This window comes from Belonocnema kinseyi, chromosome 6, assembly GCF_010883055.1.
Source record: "Belonocnema kinseyi isolate 2016_QV_RU_SX_M_011 chromosome 6, B_treatae_v1, whole genome shotgun sequence".
Lineage (NCBI taxonomy): Eukaryota > Metazoa > Arthropoda > Insecta > Hymenoptera > Cynipidae > Belonocnema > Belonocnema kinseyi.
Window position 1 is genome coordinate 21,070,039 of NC_046662.1, and position 19,751 is coordinate 21,089,789.

A 19,751-nucleotide genomic window follows, 5' to 3' on the forward strand; every position below is an offset into this window, starting at 1 on the left:
CGGGGTCCTCCAATAAAAGAATCTGCTGATTCTTCACCCAAGCGGCTGTGCTCGTCTTCTAAATTTCTGCACTAGCATTTACCTACAATTTTAATTACTTGTATAGTAAACAAGGAAAATCGAAGTAAAACCGGTGTATAGTACAGCTGACTTAAATTCTACCTAGATATAATCATACTTTATTTTGCAATTTTAAGACATTTTTAAGAAAAATCCTAATTCTTGCAAAACCAGTCAACAGATCCACCGAAAGTCGAACACTCGTCTCCCCAGTTCTGAGGTTTGGAGATGAACATGCTAACCACTGTACCACATGACCGTTTAGTAGGAATTAAAATAATAATAATAAGTTTATAAAATAATAATATGGTATAATAATTGGATTGCAGATTCATCAGAAGAAGTCATTCATATTGTCCTTTGGTTCTCTTGCCATTCTTTTTACCTGGTTCCATTTTATTTTCTTGGCTCTGAAAGGGAAGCAATTTTCTGTTAAAAAAATATTTATATATCATATGCAAAATACTGAGGCACTAATCTCTCTTTTCTTCTCTGCAATCTCATAGGAAATTCAGCATTGGCCTTTTGATGATTTTCTTATAATAATGTTCTTATAATTGTTTCACAATTCTATATAAATAATTGTAGAAAATCATTTTGAAAGTATCTGTACCCAGGCGACTCAAAATATTCCCTAAAAACTCCTGGAATATTTTAATGGATGGTTCCGAGATATTTGTAAAATTTTCCAGGAAGGTTTCTGGAAGTAGTTAAATGTCCGCCTATCCAGAAAGGTTCCCAAGGATAGTTCGGAAAATTTTGGTGGGAAATATCATTCATCAAATTAATTAAATTTATATAATAAGAAAAGTTTCATGAACATTTTCAGAACGAAATGTTTCAGGAATGCTAAGGCAAATTTTGTGCTACCTGAGTAGTTAAATCAATAATAATATTTAACAAAAAATTAAAGCAAAAATATAGTAACTGCAAACTAATTAATGTTTTTATCTTATATTAATATATTTAGGATTTCAAATCATTTAAGCGATTTCAGATTATGGCTACAAGATTTCAAATGATTTTAAAGATTTTTAAACGTATCAGCAGATTTTTAAGGATTCCAAAGTATTTCCAAATATTCATAAAAATTCAAGGAAATTTAAAGAATTTTGTAGGCTTTCTAGATTTTTTAAATGAGGTATAGAGAACTTTGGAAAATAAATTAAATCAAAGTTAATTTCAATGGATTCTTAATGATTTAAAATTTTTCAAGGGATTTTAAGATCTTACAAGGAATTTTACAAGATTTAAGGGATTTTATTGAATCCCCCAAGGATTCCATGGAATTTCAAAAATCACTAGTTATATGAGCGGCTTTTTGTAAAGTTTTGATAGATTAGTTTAATTTAATTGAATTCAAGGAATTTCCAAACGTATCAGGAGAATTTGAAAGATTCCAAAGTATCTAAAAAGATTTTCAAAATTTCAAGGCTAATTTGAAGAATTTGGTAGGTTTTATAAAGATTTAAAAGTATGTGTAGAGAACTTTGGAAAATAAATCAAATAAAAGTGAGTTCCAATAGATTCTTAGTGATTTAAAATGTTTTAAGGGGTTTAAGGTGCTACAAGCAATTTCACTCGATTTAAAGGATTTTATTTAATTACTAAGGCTTTCATGGAATTTCAAAGATAAGTTTAATTTAATTGAATTTCAGGGATTTTAAGGGCTTTCAAACGATTAAACGGACTTCACGGTTTTGAATCTTTTATGATATTTTCAAACATTTCAACAAATTTTAAAGTTTTTCGTCCGTTTTCAAGGCATTTAAAAATATTTCTATGGGTTTCAAGGAATTTCGGAAGGTTTCGAAACACCAAAAGAAAACTTAGAGGACTTGACTTTTTTTTAAACTTTCCAGCAGTTTTAAAGGCTCTCCAATAATTTGAAGAGATTGATAAATTTCAGGAGAATTCAAACAATTTCGTTAGACTTTCAACGTTTTAATGGTTTCTTTATAGAACTTTGAAAAAAAATTGAATGAAAATAAATTTCATGGAATTGTAAGAAAAATTGCAAATATTTCTACTTATTTTAACATATTGTTACGATTTCCAAAAAGGTATTCCAAATAGGTTATAAGATTTTAAGGGACAATTAAGTTTTTTTAACAGATATCAATGAGATTTTAATCAATTTTCGAGATATCAAGAGAATTTATTAACATTTTCTTTGTAAACTTTGCGCAAAATCTCTATTTTTTGTAACCTTCTTATGGCATAATGTGATCTAAAATAATTTGTTCCTATATAGTTTCGCTGCTTTCGAAATTAATTCTTTTCTTATTTTCTTATTATTTATCCTTATACTAAATATGCTATAATCGTTTTATAATCGTTCATTAAAGAAAAATTATTATACGAGTATGTCTATAATAATTGAACCGCTGGCGACCAAAAGGGGACACGGCCGGATTCAGCCTGAGAAGGATTGTCCTGAGTGTCAATTTTAAAAATCTTTCTAATTTCAATTTTAAGAACTGATATTTGTAGAGAATTTCAAGGCGCATCTTTTTTCCTCTTGCAAAAATTTATAGGTTTTGTAGTTTTTCAGATAATTGTTAAAAAATGGATTTTTTGAAAACGAAAAATTCCAATCTTTTTTCACTTCAACTCGCGCTAATTTAGCCAATTTTCATCATTTCCTGATTTCCCCAATACAAAGTACGTTTTTAAGTCTTCTGAAACTATCTAAGAAAGAAAAACGAGAATATTGTAATAAACAAAAAAGTTATTAATTTTTTTTTGAGGCAATGCAAAAATCATAAATTTTAACCTTCAAGCGCCTCGTTTAGCGAACGAATATTAAGCTACGGAAAGCTTTCAGTGAGAAAGCTGTTCATTAAGGTTCAAAGAAGTTTTCTGGAAAGTTTTAGATCAATTGGATTAATATTTCAAAAAATATGAATGTTTTAAAATCCAAGCGGTAATCTTGACGCTGCCCAAAAACGTGCCAGGCCGGCTACGTACGCGTTGCAGCGAACGACGTGAAGCAGTGTCTCCAGAACGTGGGAAAACATTGCAAAAGATTTCAAATATTCTCAAAGCATCTGAAAAACTTTAAAGGTTTTTTTTTTAATTTTACAGAATTGAAAAAAAATCAGGAAAAATTTAAATAGTTTTAAAAGATTAGAGATTGGAAGGTCTGACAAGATTAGAGAAACATAATTATTTTTCTAATAATCGTGTGAAAGTTTTAAATAATTTTTTATTTAAAAAAATGTACTTTAAAAAAAATTCAAGCAGATTTTTAAACACATCAAACGATTTCCTAAAATGCACAAGAAGAGTGTAGAAGATTTTTAAGCAAAATGCTTCAATTGGATAAGATTTAAAAATTAAAAAAAGTAAATAATCAAGTGAATTCAGGAAGTATTTAGTAGACTTGATGAAATTCAAAAAATTTTAACTTTAGAAGTGTTTTAGAAATGCAACATAAACTTGAGGAACTTTAAAGGAATCTCGAAAGGTTCTAGGAGAATAAACATAGTTTCATAAAATGCTTGGGAAAATTTAGAAGAAAGGAAATTTTTTTCTACATTTTGAATGATTTTTTTAATTTTTGATAAAAACTCGAGAGAGTTACCAATATCTTGAAGAATTGAAAACGTTTCAAATTGATAAGAAATTTTCGTAATATTTTTTTTGATCTTTTAAAATAAAATTAAAATGTCTTAAATATCTCCGAGGATCTTTTCTGACACATCTGATATATTCGAAAATCTTAATTTTTTAATTTTCTTAAAAATCTTATAATAATTATTTACATCTGAAATTATAAACAAATTGATCATACTTATTTTATTGTATATGAAATCTTTAAAAAACCTCTAATGCCTTAAAATACTTATCTCAACATTGCAAAATTTAGCTTTTATAATTTTATTGTAATTGTAAAAAAATTGTAATTAAAATTGATTGTAAATAATTGTAAAATAAATCCAACAAAATTTATTTCATGAAGAAATATCTCATGATTATAAAAAGAGAAAAAAATGGTAAAGGTAAGACTTTGTATCATTTTAATAATTAATGAACATATTTTTAGATTATTTTTCCTTGATTCTGGCCGAGGGTCAAATATGGTACGAAAAACCGTCGTGAAATTTTAAAAATAAAACTGTACTCTCTATACATTAATTTTTTTAATTAAAAATAATAATACTTTTATAAATATTGTCAACATTTATTTGAATATGATACACATTGATTTTTATTTTTAAAATTCCTGTAAATAGATGGTGTTTTTTAAATTTTACGATATTTGTGTACCATGTTTGACCTTAGGGAATAATTTTCAGGAATAAAATTATAAAAATATATCCATTAATTAGTAAAATACTATGAAGAATCGCCTTTCAAATTATAGTTGAAGTTAAAGAAATAGATATTTCTCTTATCGTTTTTCAGCATTTGATTTTTCACTTAACGTAAAGCAGATTAAAATACACTTAACAAATAAAAATAAGAAAGTTCAGATATTCATGCAGTTTTCTGTTAAGAAAATCCCACACATTTTTTAATGAAATTCCTTTCCGCACCACATTCAAAGGATAATTTTACAACAACATTACATTCCTTTACAACATTATTGTTTTCAAAAAAATATTAGAAAAATTCGAGTCTTTTTAAAAGATGTTTAGGGCATTTAGAAGTTTGGAAGATTTCAACGAATATTTGATGAATTTTGAGAATTTTGTTCAAGTTTTTAAATATTTCTAATACGGTTAAAACAAAATAAATTCCAAAAAAATATTTTATAACTGACTACATTTTTCTTAAAATGTTGAAAAAGCATTTAAGATGTAAAAAACTTGACTTATATAATCTACTAAAGTTTTCACAGGAATTTTAAGAAAAATAATTTTATCTCCTTGAAATCTTTCGGAATTCCCTTAAAGCTTCTAGAGTTTATTTTTTTGAAATCTTTGAAAATTTACATTTCCAAAAAATGTAAGTTTAAAATTAGATTTTAATCTCTACCATTCTACTAAATATTTCTTGAATTTACTTGATTTTTTACGTTTCTTAAAACTTGTTAATCTTATCAAATTGAAACATTTTGCTTTAAAATCTTCTGCACTCTTCTTTTAAATTTTAGGAAATCGTTTGATGTGTTTCAAAATCTTTTTGAATTTTTTTTAAGTACATTTTTGTAAATAAAAATTATTAAAAATTTTCAAACGATTATTAGAAAAATAATTCTTTTTTTCTAATATTTTCAGACCTTCTAATCTTCTAATTTTTGAGAATTATTTAAATTTTTCCTGATTCTTTTGCAAGTTTTAATTATTTTATTTTTTAATTGTTTAAAAATTTCTGAATACTTCGTAAACTTACTAAAATTTAAAAGCAAATTTTACAAACAAACATAAAGATAACAAAAAATGGTTCAACAAAATTGCGCAAGAAGGCTTAATAAGAATGAAATTCCTTTTTTTTCTAAAATTATTTAATATGGAAAAATTACGAAATAATTTTAAAAAATTCTGATCTCTTTTTTAATTTTCTCTCACAAATCATTCCATTCCATTTTTGGTTGAAAAATAATTTTTTAAATGAAAATCTAACTATATGTTTAAAAATTGAACTATTCTGGCTGTAAATTCGATTGTGTTTTTTTTTACATTTTTCAATTGCATAAAATTATTCTTCTTGTTTAAAAATTCATCTATTTTAATCAAGAATTCATTTCTTTGGAAGAAAATGCATTTTTTCGTGAATCTTCTTTTATTTTGGTATAAAATGGTTGAAAGTTCATCCATTGTTTGGAAATTAAACTATTTTGTTAAAAAATTGTTGGTTGTAAATTGATTTTTTTAAACTGATAATGTAACCGTTTTTCGTTGAAAATTTATCTATTTTGTTAACAACAATTTTTATTGTTTTAAAATTGATTTTGAAAATTTAGAATTCTGTTTTCGGTAGAAAGTTATTGGTTTGAAAATTAAACTATGTGTTTGCAAATTTAGTTTTTGCTTGGAAATTTAAATACTTTGTTGAAACTTTGATTTTTTGGGATTGATAATTATTTTTCAACTAAAATTTATCTATTCAATTTTTCGTTAAAACATTATAATTTTAGTTGAAATATAATTTCTTTCGTTGAAAATTCCATTTTTTGTCTGAAAATTTAACTGGTCCATTTCTGATCGAATACTTTTTTTTTTTTAGTTTAAAATTCGTTTCTATAGATGAAAATTGAACAATTTTGTTGAAACTTTTTTTTCTTGAAAAATTTTCTTTTTAGTTATAAATTTATCTTCTTTGTTGGCGAATAATTCTTCTTTAAACATTCATTTGTTTTAGATAAAACTTAATTTCTTTTGTTGAAAATTGGCATTTATTTGGGTTTAAAAATTAATTTTTTCAACTGCAAACTTCAGTATAAACTACAATGTTTAAGTTAAAAAATGTATTTTTAAAAGTAATTTCTTAGGTTGAAAAATTAAACTATTTTGTCGAAAATTTGTTTTTTATTTGTTAAAAATCCATTGTTTACTAAAAATATGACTAAGGCATACAGCCCTAAATTTGAAACATTTTGGACCCAGAAGTCTTGTCTCCTATCTCTATTTACATCAAGTCAATTATATTTGCCCTTTCGCAATAAGCCTAATAGTTCTAAGGTAACTCGGGATTTCAAAATCTGAAAACATTTGAGGAGCAGCTAGATCGTCATTCGTGAGGTCGGAAGAGCTCGGGTTCCTGCTCGTGCATTTTCGGATTTACAAAGGCTGGGCTTCGCAGTATTTAACAGAGCCGACTCACGGACACGCTACGTTTGAATGTTGAATGTTTGAATGCTGACGTGAAGGTCAAGTCAATCTTAACAAAACAAATGCACAACAGTAACTTTTTTTGTCACCTTCTATGAAATTCTACAAATAAAGCATAGAATCAGCGAAGTAATTGTTTCTTATAATAGTTGGAAAAGCATTTTTTTGAGATTATTGAGATTTTTTAGATATTTTTGAGAATATTAATTAAAAGGAAAAGATATTAAAATGAAACAAGGTAGAAAAAGAACAAGAAATGAAGATTCGTGGATTAAAAATAAGAAAAAATGTTCCAGAAATCAGGTACGATTGGAAACCGTCAATACAATTTTTAAATAAATTTTAATCATAAATTTAATATTTTATGACTTTTTTTATTCTTCATTTTTTAAATAATCCTTTTACTGAACTATATAAAATATGTAGATAGTCTAAAGTAATTATTTAAAATTTTTAATGACGAATTTAATAGCATTATTTGTTATTTCTTTAGGAAAAAGAATACATTACAAAGTCTAAAACTAAAAAAGACGGTATTTCTAAAGATATACTAATCCCAGAGAGATCTTTCAAACCTATTGAATCCTGCTGTGGAGAAAAATGTTACCAAAAGTTTTCAAATGTGCAACAAGAAAAAGTACATACAAATTTTTGGAATCTCGGGAACTATAATGAACAAAATGTGTTTCTCAGAGGATTGTTAAAATGCAAGGATCCTATTCAAACGAATGCAGGTGAAAAACTAGGACGGTTAATTCATTGGATATATTTATTTCCTACTGACGAAGAAAATGTTCCGATTTGTAAGAAATTTTTTTGTGCTTTTCTATGTTTGGGCAAAAGAAGAATTGAAAATGTTCAAAAAAAGATTTTTAATAAGCAGCCTTTAAAAAATTTGGCAGGTGGAGTACGCGAAAGTTGTCTTAAATTAACGAAAAATTTTAAAAAAATGATTGAAGAGCATTGGGAATCAATTCCACATCACATTTCACATGACAAACGAAATTCTACCAACCTAAAATATTTTGATAATCCTTCATTAAATCTTGTAAAACTTTACAAATTATTCGGAAAATATTATAAAGAAAAAACGGGGGCTAAATTGACAATAAGTCAAACCGTTTATTTTAAGTATTTTAACCGAAATGTTAGCTTCAGTTTTAAATTACCTAGAACTGACGTGTGCAATACTTGCTACAAAAACGAGACAAATGGAGACACTCAGGACAATACTTCTCGGGCTGAATTCGGCCGTGTCCCCTTTTGGTCACCAGTGGTTCAATTCTTAAATAATGTTTTTTCGTATGGGTTATGCAATATCATGCGATCTCTATAAAATTTATAAAAGTCTATCTAAATTCTATAAAATGTATGGAGTCTTTAGTAATTTTATGCTACATTATACAGCTACATAGAAGCAATCTTTCGCAATCCGATGCAATCTTCCAGTATTGCAATCTAGTGTACACCAAAAATAGGAATAATTAGCCCTTCATAAAAAATGCACAAATAAAAAATAGAACTATAATCATAATATAAAATTCTCACAAAACGTTAAAAGAACTCACTTGATTATGGTCCATGAATAATTGGGCAAGTTAATTTGTTAGCGTTTGCCAGGCTAGCGTCCAATTTCTGGTCCGACCCGCACGGTAACGCTGTTTTGATGAATTTTTTTTTCGCGTTTGTGAAAGCTGCATCTTGTAAACATTTATTCTTCTGTTCCTTCTGGGGCCAATTCTCCTTAGTCTGTTTTTGGCCTACATCTTCAATAGACTTAAGATAATTATTGTAAGCATTTTTGATTCTATCCCCTCTCGTTTTTTTGTTATCTTTGTTACAATCTTCGTCCATCTCGCTCTTTTTTATATCAAAAATACATTGTAACATTTCATCTGAGTTATAAATTGCTCCCTGCGGAGTATTGCAATTAATGGAGCATTCTGAGATACCTTAAAAATAAATGATTTTTCATAAATATGAACTATTTTTGAAACTATTTTTCGATAAAATTATACACTTTGTAAAAATCGTTTTTCACATCTCATGCAAAAACTATGATTACATAATTAAGAATGAAACAATGTGCTTACATAATAAAGAATATTTTTAGAGAGTTTATAAAATGTGTTTATTTTTTCTTGACTTTTTTTGGTAATATATGTTGTCATAATAATAAAACACAAATAAAAATACCCGGTTGTTTTCACCGTTGTTTCTACTTGTTAAACATATGTGATTTTCAAGCTTTTAAAGTTTTAAAATTTGTTTAAAGGCAAAGAGTAGAACATAATTTTATAACCGACGATTAAAAAAAAGAAGTTCAACAAAGTAACAAATTACGACAGCATATTTCAATATTGAGTACAAAATTAACAAAGCAGCGAAGATTTGATTGAAAATATAAAAAGTCGATTTTTACCAGAAAACAACCGTAGATTTTTAAATATTTTTTTCCAATTTGGCCTTATTTGGATATATTTTGAGAATTTTGTCTGAAAACAACAGGAGATGTAAAAAATATTGCTCAGATACAAATTTGCTACGAAAAAGAGCTCTCACTCTTTTTTTATATCTTGCATTATTTAGGACAAAAATTCGAAAATTATATTTTCAGAAAAAAGTCTTCAGACCTCGAAACTGGGTTAGCTAGTGTACTATGGGCTTTAGGAAGGAACTCTGACATTCTTTTATATCTTTCGTTGTTTCCGAAAAAATACTAAAATTACATTTTGTGCAGAAAAAAACATAAATGTCGGTTTTTTGCAAAAATTGACTTTTCATATTTCCAAGCCAATCGTCGCCACTTTGTTAATTTTGATCTTTGATCCTGGAATTTTAAAAGAAATTGGAACATCAAAATTAGATAAAAAATTATTTAATTTTGAAAAAAATGTTTAAATAAACGGAAAAATTCAAATATCTTCTTGAATTATTTGAAATTTTTTAATATCAAAAGAAACATTTGGTCTTAGATAGTTGTGATAGGATATTTCATTCTCTTTTCACTAATTTTATGCATTATCTGAGAAGAAATTGAGCCGTAAAGAATATATGACAAACATTAATTTAATTTTTTTCCAGTTTCGACGATTTTTAAATTTTATTTGAGGCTTTAAAGGAAGCTGATGCTTTTTCCTTTGAGAGGTTTTGAGGAAAGAAAATGGGATGGTAACTACTCGTTTATGTAAATAAACGTTAAGTTCCCTGGTTAGCAATTTTTAAAAGCCCTAAATAAAACAAAACTAAACTATCTGTAAATAGAATCTCGAAGGTTTCCACTTCACTTCTTTATTATGCTTAATCATCAATCATGTTCACTTCTTTATAAAGGAAGTCAAAATGACAAAATACAAATAGGTCAATCAAACTCTCTCGAATCAAGGAGCCTTTTCTATTATTTTATGAACTTTTGATTATGTTAATAAAATAGTTTTTCATTTTAAAACAGATCTTTCAAAGTATAATATCAATTTCCATAACATCAATGCCTTATGCCTTTGAACACAGAGTATTAATATTACAGGTCAACCTATTTTTCTCAAATCAAGAAATTTTCTCCATTTTATATCAATTTTAAACTATGTTAATGTAAAAAGTTAAACTATATAAAACCAATTTTTTATATATTAAAAATGACCACAATCTTTCTTACTCTTCAATAAAATATGATCATATTATAGGTCAAAGGACTTGTCTCGAATCAACGAATTGTTTCTATTCTTGCATCAACTTTAAATTAGGCAAGTAAGAATATTTTTTCTATAAAAGTTGTTTTTTTAAATAATATAAATGACCATAACTTGGTATCAATATTACGCGTCAATCTTCAGATCTCAAATCATGAAATCTCATATATTCTAGGGGCAACTTTTGATTATGTTAATGAAAAAAGTTTTACTATGATATTAGTGGTAAAATAAGCTCTTCAAATTTCATAAATAAATCTGCAACTTTCTTCAAGCTGTCATGTTCATAAGAAAATGGGACATCCACGTATACATACATCCGGTTGATTGTTGAGAACATTGTGTTAAACATTTTTTAATTGGGGAAAGTTAAGTTTATCAAATGAAAATGTTGTCGAAATTGTTATCATTACAAAACCTTATCTAAAAGAAAGCAAACTATTCCAAACTAGTTTAAAAGTTACATTTTCTTTTGCACTTTATTTTGAAGCTCAAGTAATTATTTTAAAAAATTCTAATAATCGATGAAAATGTCGTGAAAAATTACCTTTCACCGGAAAACAAAAGTAAACTCCTCCTCCTTTGTAAATATTTATCCCAATAGCAACATTTTTTCGATACGTTATTATCTTGTTGATTTACATAGACATGTAGTAAAAATTACTCGACCCAGGATAAAAATAGAATTTTCACAGCGATGCTAATTTTTTAGTTAAATTCAGATTGGAAAACGTAGCTTACTATACATGGTGGGACTTTTCCAAGGACTAATCGCAGTTATATTAGCTCCGTCTTTTAAACAGTGTATAAAACTTGCAATTCAAAAAAAAATTAATTTCTTGAATTCTTGAGAGGTGGCTAATAAATTCTTTGTGTGTAAATCCAAGGAAGATTGTAAAATTTCTTCTATATACGAAAACACCAAAAATTAGATAAATTTAATTTTCATACCTATAAAAATTGCCATCAAAGCTAAGATTAACAACTTCATCTTGAACGTGTAGAAAAATAAACTGATGTCGAGAAACTGATCTCGGTCCATTTCGAGGGCCATTTATATACTGAGATTTTTAACAGAGTAAATTTCAAAACGACGAAAACTTACACATGATGATAAGTTGCCCACCTGTATTTGCTATTCATTTAGCTGCATTTGAAAACATGTTTACGAAAAATATTTGCTTTTGTAAAAATGTTATTTTCAGGCTTAAAACTATAGGTCAGAACACCAGAATTTATAATTACCATTTAAAATTCCAGAAATTTTAAATTTTAATTAATTTTAAAACTTACTCCTTTTGTCTCAACCAAGAGCAAAGTTATGCATCACTTTAAAAACTTGTTTCTTTAACTGCAATTTTTTTATCCAACGTGAATGCAGCTTTCAAAAAATAAAAAATGTGTTTAGTTGAAAAAATGACTGTTCTTTTTCTAAATTAAAGAAATGAGAATTGTTATACTATTGGATTGATAAAAAAATGCACTGTCTATGGTGATAGAGTGGTCTGTAACTTTATCCCAATTCTCAGCTTGTTCAGAGTGAACTTGACGAAATTTTCAAATGAAATTTTCATTAACCAATATATTGATTTCGGTCGAATAAAGTACTTTCGGAAATTCAAGAAATAATTTATTTGAGCTCATCATTTTATATTAGGAAAATTATGATAAAATAAAAGTTCTTTAATCATACGCATTTACCAAGATCCAATTGGGAATGGAAAAACAAGACTTGTTTAAACAGATCATTTATTTAACCTTATTAATATCCTTTTAATTTGAATTATCATGGACACACCGCAAAATATGATGAAATAAAGTACAACAACATGCACGTGAGAAACATCGAAATCGAAAACAATGTGAGGGTTCAAATAGCGAATATTGAAGAAAATAAATAACAACTATCACGTGGCTGTAACGGCGTTTTTCAAGAGTACGACAGCAGTGGAATTGATGAAAACACTGGAAAATATGAGTTATAGAAAAAAGCTGTAGACATTTTCTAATATATACTTATAATTAAACACTAACTCTTTATTTCATTTTGTTAATTTATTAATTTTTTTAAAGCTCAATATTGCTACAAATAATAAGTAATTAGAATGAACCTACATACAATTATAACATTAAAGTATATCCTTATACGCGGGAAAAGAAATTGGTTCCCTATTTACTAACCGGGGGAGATTACAGATTTGAAAACTGCTATTTGCAGCTTTCCTATTCGATTTTTTAATTTTGAAGATTTGAAATTAGTAACTCTTTAATTTTTAAAGATGCATAAATAAAAATGGTTAAATTCTGATAATTTGTAAGATCAAAAGTCGGGAGCTTTAAATTTTAAATCTTCCAAATTGATGAAATTTAAAATGTAAATCATCAAAATTCCAGAATTTTTAATTGTAAAACATAAAAATTCACAATTTTTAATCGTCAATGTTTTATATGAGAAATCTTAAATTTTAAAGATCAACAATTCAAATTTTTACAATTTCTTGAATTTTAAAAATGTAGGTTTGGAAATTATTTCATCATTAGTATTATATGTGTTTCCAATGAATGTAACTTTCAATATGTTTTTTAATAGTTTAATTTTGAATATTTGCATCTGGTTAAAATTTTATCTTTTAGTGTTAGAAGTCATCCATTTTGGTTAATATCCTTTTTTTTTGTTAAAAAATTAAATCCTCTGTTGAAAATTTGTTTTATTTTGTTGCGATTTTTTTTAATCAAATAGAAAGTTAATCTTCTTGATGGCAAATGATTCTTCTTGGTTGAAAATTAACTGAAAATGTTTTCGTACAATTTTTGGTTGACAATTTATCCTTCTCAAATGAAAATTCACAAATTTTGTGGAAAAGTTAAGAATTTTCTTGAAAACTTCACTTTCTTGGTGGAAAATTAATTTTCCCTGTTCCGAATTTCATCCTATTTTTTTTTAAATGTCATTCTTTTTATAGAGCAGCAAACATTTATGCTGGAATTTCTTCTAAGTTCAAATGTCTTTAGATTTATTATTTTTTGAGTACAAACTTTTCATATGTAAGATTTTCCAAAACCTCCTTCCAAATTTCCATACAAAATTTGCAGGTTTCCCATTATAAATAATAATTACAAATTTAATACGTATAGTTTGTATATTAAGAGTGCAGTTAGAATTTATAGATATGTATGTCAACATGGATCTTCAAATAATGAGGATGAGCTTTTTTTACTTAAACGAGTCTCGTTTCGAAATCTCTATTTATACTCCGCCATGCGATATGTACTTGAAAGACGACACACAATTTGGCTCCATATTATGTCACATGCGGCAAGTCTCTGCGGCAAGTCCCACCTGCGGTGTGTCACATCTGAGGCATGTCTCTTCTGCGGTGTGTCACATCTGCGGCTTGTCACATCTGCGGTATGTCGCAACTGCGACATGTCACATCTGCGACATCTCTGCCTAGCGGCTTCTCTCCCTCGCGGCATTTCTCACTGTGAAATCGACATTTTTGCGGCATCTTTCACCAGTAAATATTCTACCAGTGGCATCTCTCCCTTCCAAAAAATGTTTAATGTCCAATTAAAAATAACTGAACTGTGGCAACCCTGCCGGGACTAATTGTCACATCTGCGGCACCTCGGGAAAAATTTTGCAATCCACATCAAACTGGCAAAAGTGCGGCAAGTCTCCCAGGATTAATTGTCACATTCGCGGCATCTCTCATCAGCGGCAAGTCTCCCCAGCGGCATCTCTCCTCCAAGAAATATTTTTAAGCACTTCCAAAGATGACGTAACTGCGGCAAGCCTCCCCAGTGGCATCTCTTTCCCGAAAAAACTTGTTAAGTACTTCCAAAGGTGGAACAACTGCAGCAAGTCTCCCTAGCGGTATCTCTCTCCGAAGAAAATTTTGTCAGAATTTCTAAAAATTACAAAACTGCGGCAAGTCTCTCCAGCGGCATCTCTCCCCCAAGAAAATTTTGTAAGAACTTCTAAAAATGGCAAAAGTGCGGCAAGTCTCTCTAGCGGCGTCTTTTACCCACGAAAATCTTCTAATTAGTTCTAGGGATGGTGAAACTGCAACTATGCTTGCCGCATTTTTTCTATCTTCAAAACTACTAAGAAACTTTGTTGGGGGGGGGGGGGGGGGGTGACGCTAGTGAGACTTGCCGCACTTTTGCCATTTTTAGAAGCCCCTTCAAAACTTTCTTGGGGGAGAGATGCCACTGGGGAGACTTGCTGCAGTTTTACCATCTTTGAAGCTACTTATAAAATTGTTTGGAGGAAAGATGCCGCTGGGAAGACTTGTCGCAGTTTTGCTATCTTTGAAACTACTTTTAAAATTTTTTGGAGGAGAGATGCCGCTGGGGGGACTTGCTGCAGTTTTGCCATTTTTAGAAGTTCTGACAAAATTTTCTTCGGGGGGAGATGCCGCTGGGCAGACTTGCCGCCTCGTAGGAGATGCCGCAGATGTGACATTAAGTCCCGGGAGGCTTGCCGCAGTTCAGTCATTTGTAATTGGACATTAAACATTTTTTGGAAGGGAGAGATGCAACTGGGAAAATATTTACTGGTGAAAGATGCCGCAAAAATGTCAATCTCACAGTGAGAAATTCCGCGAGGGAGAGAAGCCGTTGGGTAGAAATGCCGCAATTGTGACATGCCGCAGAAGAGACATGCCACAGATGTGACATGCTTCAGATGTGACATGCTTCAGATAGGACTTGCCGCAGAGAGACTTGCCGCATGTGACATGATATGGATCCAACAAATTTATATATATATATATACTACATGAATTTTTAGTTGAAAAAAATAATTACGATATTCATCAATTTAATATAATAAATAAATGCATGGTTCATCCTAAAAAGCTGTACTACTTTCTTAATCATCGAGACAGTTTGAAGAAAATTTAAATTAAATTAATGTTTTAGGAACGATTCTCTTTCATTGGTGATTTTTTTGAGAAAACTATTTTATCTAGAAAGTAGTAGAGTCTATTGTCAATTAGCGTTGACACGAGACGCGAACAAAGGAAGTTGAAATAGATTGGGTATGTAAATAATTTTACTTTCATTGTTTTGAAGAAAAATAACTTTCAAGTACAATACCTTGTTCTCTTTCAGTTGATACTTTAAGTATTTTGTTGGAAATTCATCTGTTTTGTTGAAAATTGTTTCTTTTTTAAATTAATTTTCGTATTGAATATTTTTAAATGTACATTAAAAAATGCAGTATTTTTCGTTTTTAACTGAATAAAAATGGAAATTTTTCAGTTTTGAAGGTTTACAAAGTTAAATTGCACAATGTGAAGTTAGCTTCGGGTATGATATTGTAAAATTCTAAAAACTTAAAATTCCAAATTATTTATTCAATTTTTCGGCTTTGAGCATAGAAAATGTTTGATAACTATTTTTTTAATAACTAGAAGTTACATTTCTTAAGAATGAAATAATCTAAATACAAATTGTTCAATCTGAAGTCAATCAACATTTTAAGAGATTCTAGTTAAAATACTTTCTCATTTTTTAAAATAACAAATCTAATTCTTAAGAATGTGTCCAGCGATTTTGTTTGTTTCTGCAAAGGGTCTAATACAGGAACCTATATAGGGTCCTATATAGGAGCCTATGTCCTCTTTCGTCTTTTCTGTGCTTTTTCCAAAAAGTTAATTTTTGCTTTTTTTTATCTTATGTTTTACGATTAAAATAAAATCTACTCGTCCTATCGAAAAATAATTAATATTAAATTTATAGATCTTTTTAGGCTAACAACTTTTATCTGGTAATTTAATTTCATACCTTGTGTCGTTTTTTTCAAACAAATTTAATATTATTATTTTGATTGTTATTTTTTACGACTAAAGCAAAAACTACGTATCCTATAAAAAATTATAGCTCTTTTTTGGATGAAAAATTTTTGTCTCATTTTTTTTCGTAGCTTATATCGAAAAGTGATTCATTATAAATTTGTAGTTCTTTTCAGGGCGCGCAATTTAAGCTTTTTCATTTTATTTGTATCTTGCATAGTTTGCCCAAAAATGGAATTTTGGAATTGTTCATTATTTTTGGTACCATGCATCAAATTTTTATATCTTGAAAAAATGTGGTTTCAAAATTTTTTTGTACTATCAAATTTCGAATTTTCAACTTTTTGACCAAATTGAAAAAGTTGTTATCATAATCTTGTAGGGCTTTCAAAAAGCAAGGTTTTTCTTCTCTGGACTTTTTTTCGTATCATGCGTTGTTTGGCCTAAATTGTTCATTTTACATTGTTTTTTTGTATTTTGAAAATGCTATAGTTCTAGTAATTTTTTATTTTTCGAAAAAAGTCATTAGGACAAATTGTTAAATTTTTGTATACTATGAATAACCGTACAGAGAATTTTTGAATTTTTCAAAAAGTGGTCTCAAAAATATTTAAAATGTGCCCACTTTTTGAATTTTCATTCAAAATGGCTGGCTTACGAACTTGACCTTTAGTTTAGGGCACTAAACGAGTGTACCAAAGGGCAATCTAATAGATTACTTTTTTTCAAAAGTTATCGTGTTCACAGCTAGACAGACAGACAGGCATACATACAGACATACAGACATAAAGACAGACACATTCGTAAAAACCTGTTTTTCGGATTCAGAGGGTCTCAAAACGTGGACATTTGACAAAAATTGGGGGGGGGGGCAAATTTTACACAAATCTAATACCTTCTCTGATGAGAATGTAAAAAGTTTAAAGAAAATATTACTTACACATATAAGGAAGAGATAAGATGAACTCTTTGGCAAATAGATTATTATGTATTCTATACGTTTTTTGCTATAATTCTGTGTGTGCATACAGCATATATTCAAAAGTCATCATGGCTACAACATTCAGGTGACCATACATACACACAGACAGACATACCGGCAGACATATATACATATATCACTGATTGAAATAGTAGTTAGACATTTCACTGATTAATCAGTGATTTCGGACTTATTCACTAACCAGTTCAGTAACACCAGAGTAAATCATGTGAAGCATAACCTCTAAATTTTTAAGTTAAGCGTTGTTGTCTCTTTTACTTAAGTAGCAAGAAGAATTCCTTAATGAAATACACTTTTTTATTTTCGGTCTGTAAGTCTGCTAAATTTACTACGGAATAAATATACTCTTACTCGTATGGAAAGTACTTACTTAACGGGTTTGTACATGACAGTCCAATCTTGAAATTAAAGCAATATCTGAGGTTGCTTGTCATTTAAAAGCATCTGAACTATTCACCTTTTTTAATATTTCTTCAGATTTATGGATTTTAAGTTTTTGCTATGATTCTTTGATTGCATGTACTAAAATATTATTTTATTATGATTGCTAAATTGATATGTTACAGTGCTGCTGGCAAATTACAGCAAGCCGTCTCCCCCCGCATCTGCCGACAAATTACAGCAAGTGGGTCACTTCTTCTTTCTCTCACTGTCTGCTAGCAAATTACAGCAAGCGGTTTCACTCCACCCTACCTGCTGGTAAATTACAGCAAGTAGATCACCTCCCACTCTTACTTCCCGCCGGCTGCTGGCAAAATACAGAAGTCGGTCTCATCGCCACATCTCACCTGCTGGTAACCTACAGCAAGTGCCCCCCCCCCCTGAAGAAATATGAGCCCGCAGGAGTCTAAAGCGTACCTCAGCTTTTTACAAGAAGCCGTCCCCAGGCCTGTGGCTGCTTCTACGTCACGGCTGTTAGATGTGGTAGCCGAAATAGCAGCACTCGAACCACCGAGTCCATATGTTCCGGCACCAGTAACCAAATCTTACGACTGGCCGTGCCGAGGGTTTGGGGACCCACGTTTTGAAGGGCTGGAAACGAAATACCACCCAACGCCCCTGCAGCCCCAGCTCGCCCAAGAAGGAGGTCTAATCGAGGCAGTACAACCGGCCGCTACACCAATGCCGCAACCGGATAGATTAGCCCCCGCGCCGATCACGCCCAGACTTTGATCAGCCGCCAGAAGACAACCGTCTCGCCCTCCGGCCAGTTGCCCAGTTTCTGCCAGATTCAGCAATCATATTTATAAACCCTCACCATGCTACACGACCGTCGAGGTCGGCTACTAATGCTCGCAAGTCTTCATCCCGTATATTAGGAAGCCCAGTAAAGCGACATAAACTGAACCACCGACGCTATGTGCAATCGCGCCTCACAAAAAGGCTAAATATGTTATTTTATAGTATAAACCAGAAAAATGATTAATAAAAAATACTGCTTCCTTATTGACTATACCTGTCTGAGTAAATTAAGTTAATCGTAAAGATCTTTTCAGGTGGATGCAATTGGCGTATCAATTGGCGGCCCAACCTGAGACTCTAAACAAATATTACTAGAGGTACTTATTCACGACCCTAGCCGGCGACGTGAAGTTCCCGCGATCACCCAAAAAGAAAACTACAGTACGTACACAGCATTCCTCCCTCCCAACATGAGTTTGGCTGACCTTAAAATTTTGATTCGTACTTTAAGATCACGAGGAGCCTCGGACATTCCTACAAAAATTTAAGACTTATCTCGTCCAATCAGAAATTGATCGAGTAAACTGGACCCGTACAGTAGGGATGGCCTTATAAGAGTTCACAGAACTCCTCATACACAAATACGCCGGTCCAAACACAATAAATCTCTTGCGCGCACGGATACACTCTGTGAAACAAACAGAAAAAAGACCCGGTAGAACTTTTGCTACAAAAAAAATACTTACTGGCGAAACGCCTTAGGCTCAATGATACGGAGGAATAGCTTACCACCTTAATCAAGGAAACCGTTAGACCCGGCATAAAAAAACTCATTCGCTCCGCAAACCCGACCGTCTTTAGCGATTTATTAACCTGTGCGACTCTGGCAGAACAAAACGACGCAGAAACTGAGGGTTCCAAACCAAAAACAGATAAAAATATTAAACTAAAACCTTCAACAAGTTCAAAGTTAAAAAATAATAATTCACGGCAAAGCAGTAACTCGATCGAAAACTGGCACGGGGTGGCGAAATACGACGTTCCGGCACAAAACCCAAGCGGAACGTCCGCCGAGTGATCTCCGTCGCCCAACTATCAGCACGTTCGCTCCTTCATATTTGGGCAAATATAGGGGAGATCTACGAGGGTAGTTCAATAAGTCCTTAGAATGACCAACAGATGGCGCGCGAATCGCTCCAAATCATCTGTTTTCAGTCAGCACCACTCCCGACTAGAT

At 30.2% G+C, this 19,751-nt stretch overlaps 1 protein-coding gene across 1 annotated transcript; it reads right to left on the reverse strand.

Moving 5' to 3' along the window:
* Window positions 1–430: 430 nt before the first annotated feature.
* On the reverse strand, window positions 431–11,529 carry LOC117175690. The gene is made up of 3 exons (XM_033365433.1): window positions 11,480–11,529; window positions 8,408–8,791; window positions 431–470 (listed from the first exon to the last, which is right to left on the reverse strand). The coding sequence occupies exons 1-2, from the start codon at window positions 11,517–11,519 to the stop codon at window positions 8,412–8,414; spliced, it is 420 nt and encodes a 139-aa protein (XP_033221324.1). The 5' UTR covers window positions 11,520–11,529; the 3' UTR covers window positions 431–470; window positions 8,408–8,411.
* Window positions 11,530–19,751: the final 8,222 nt, after the last annotated feature.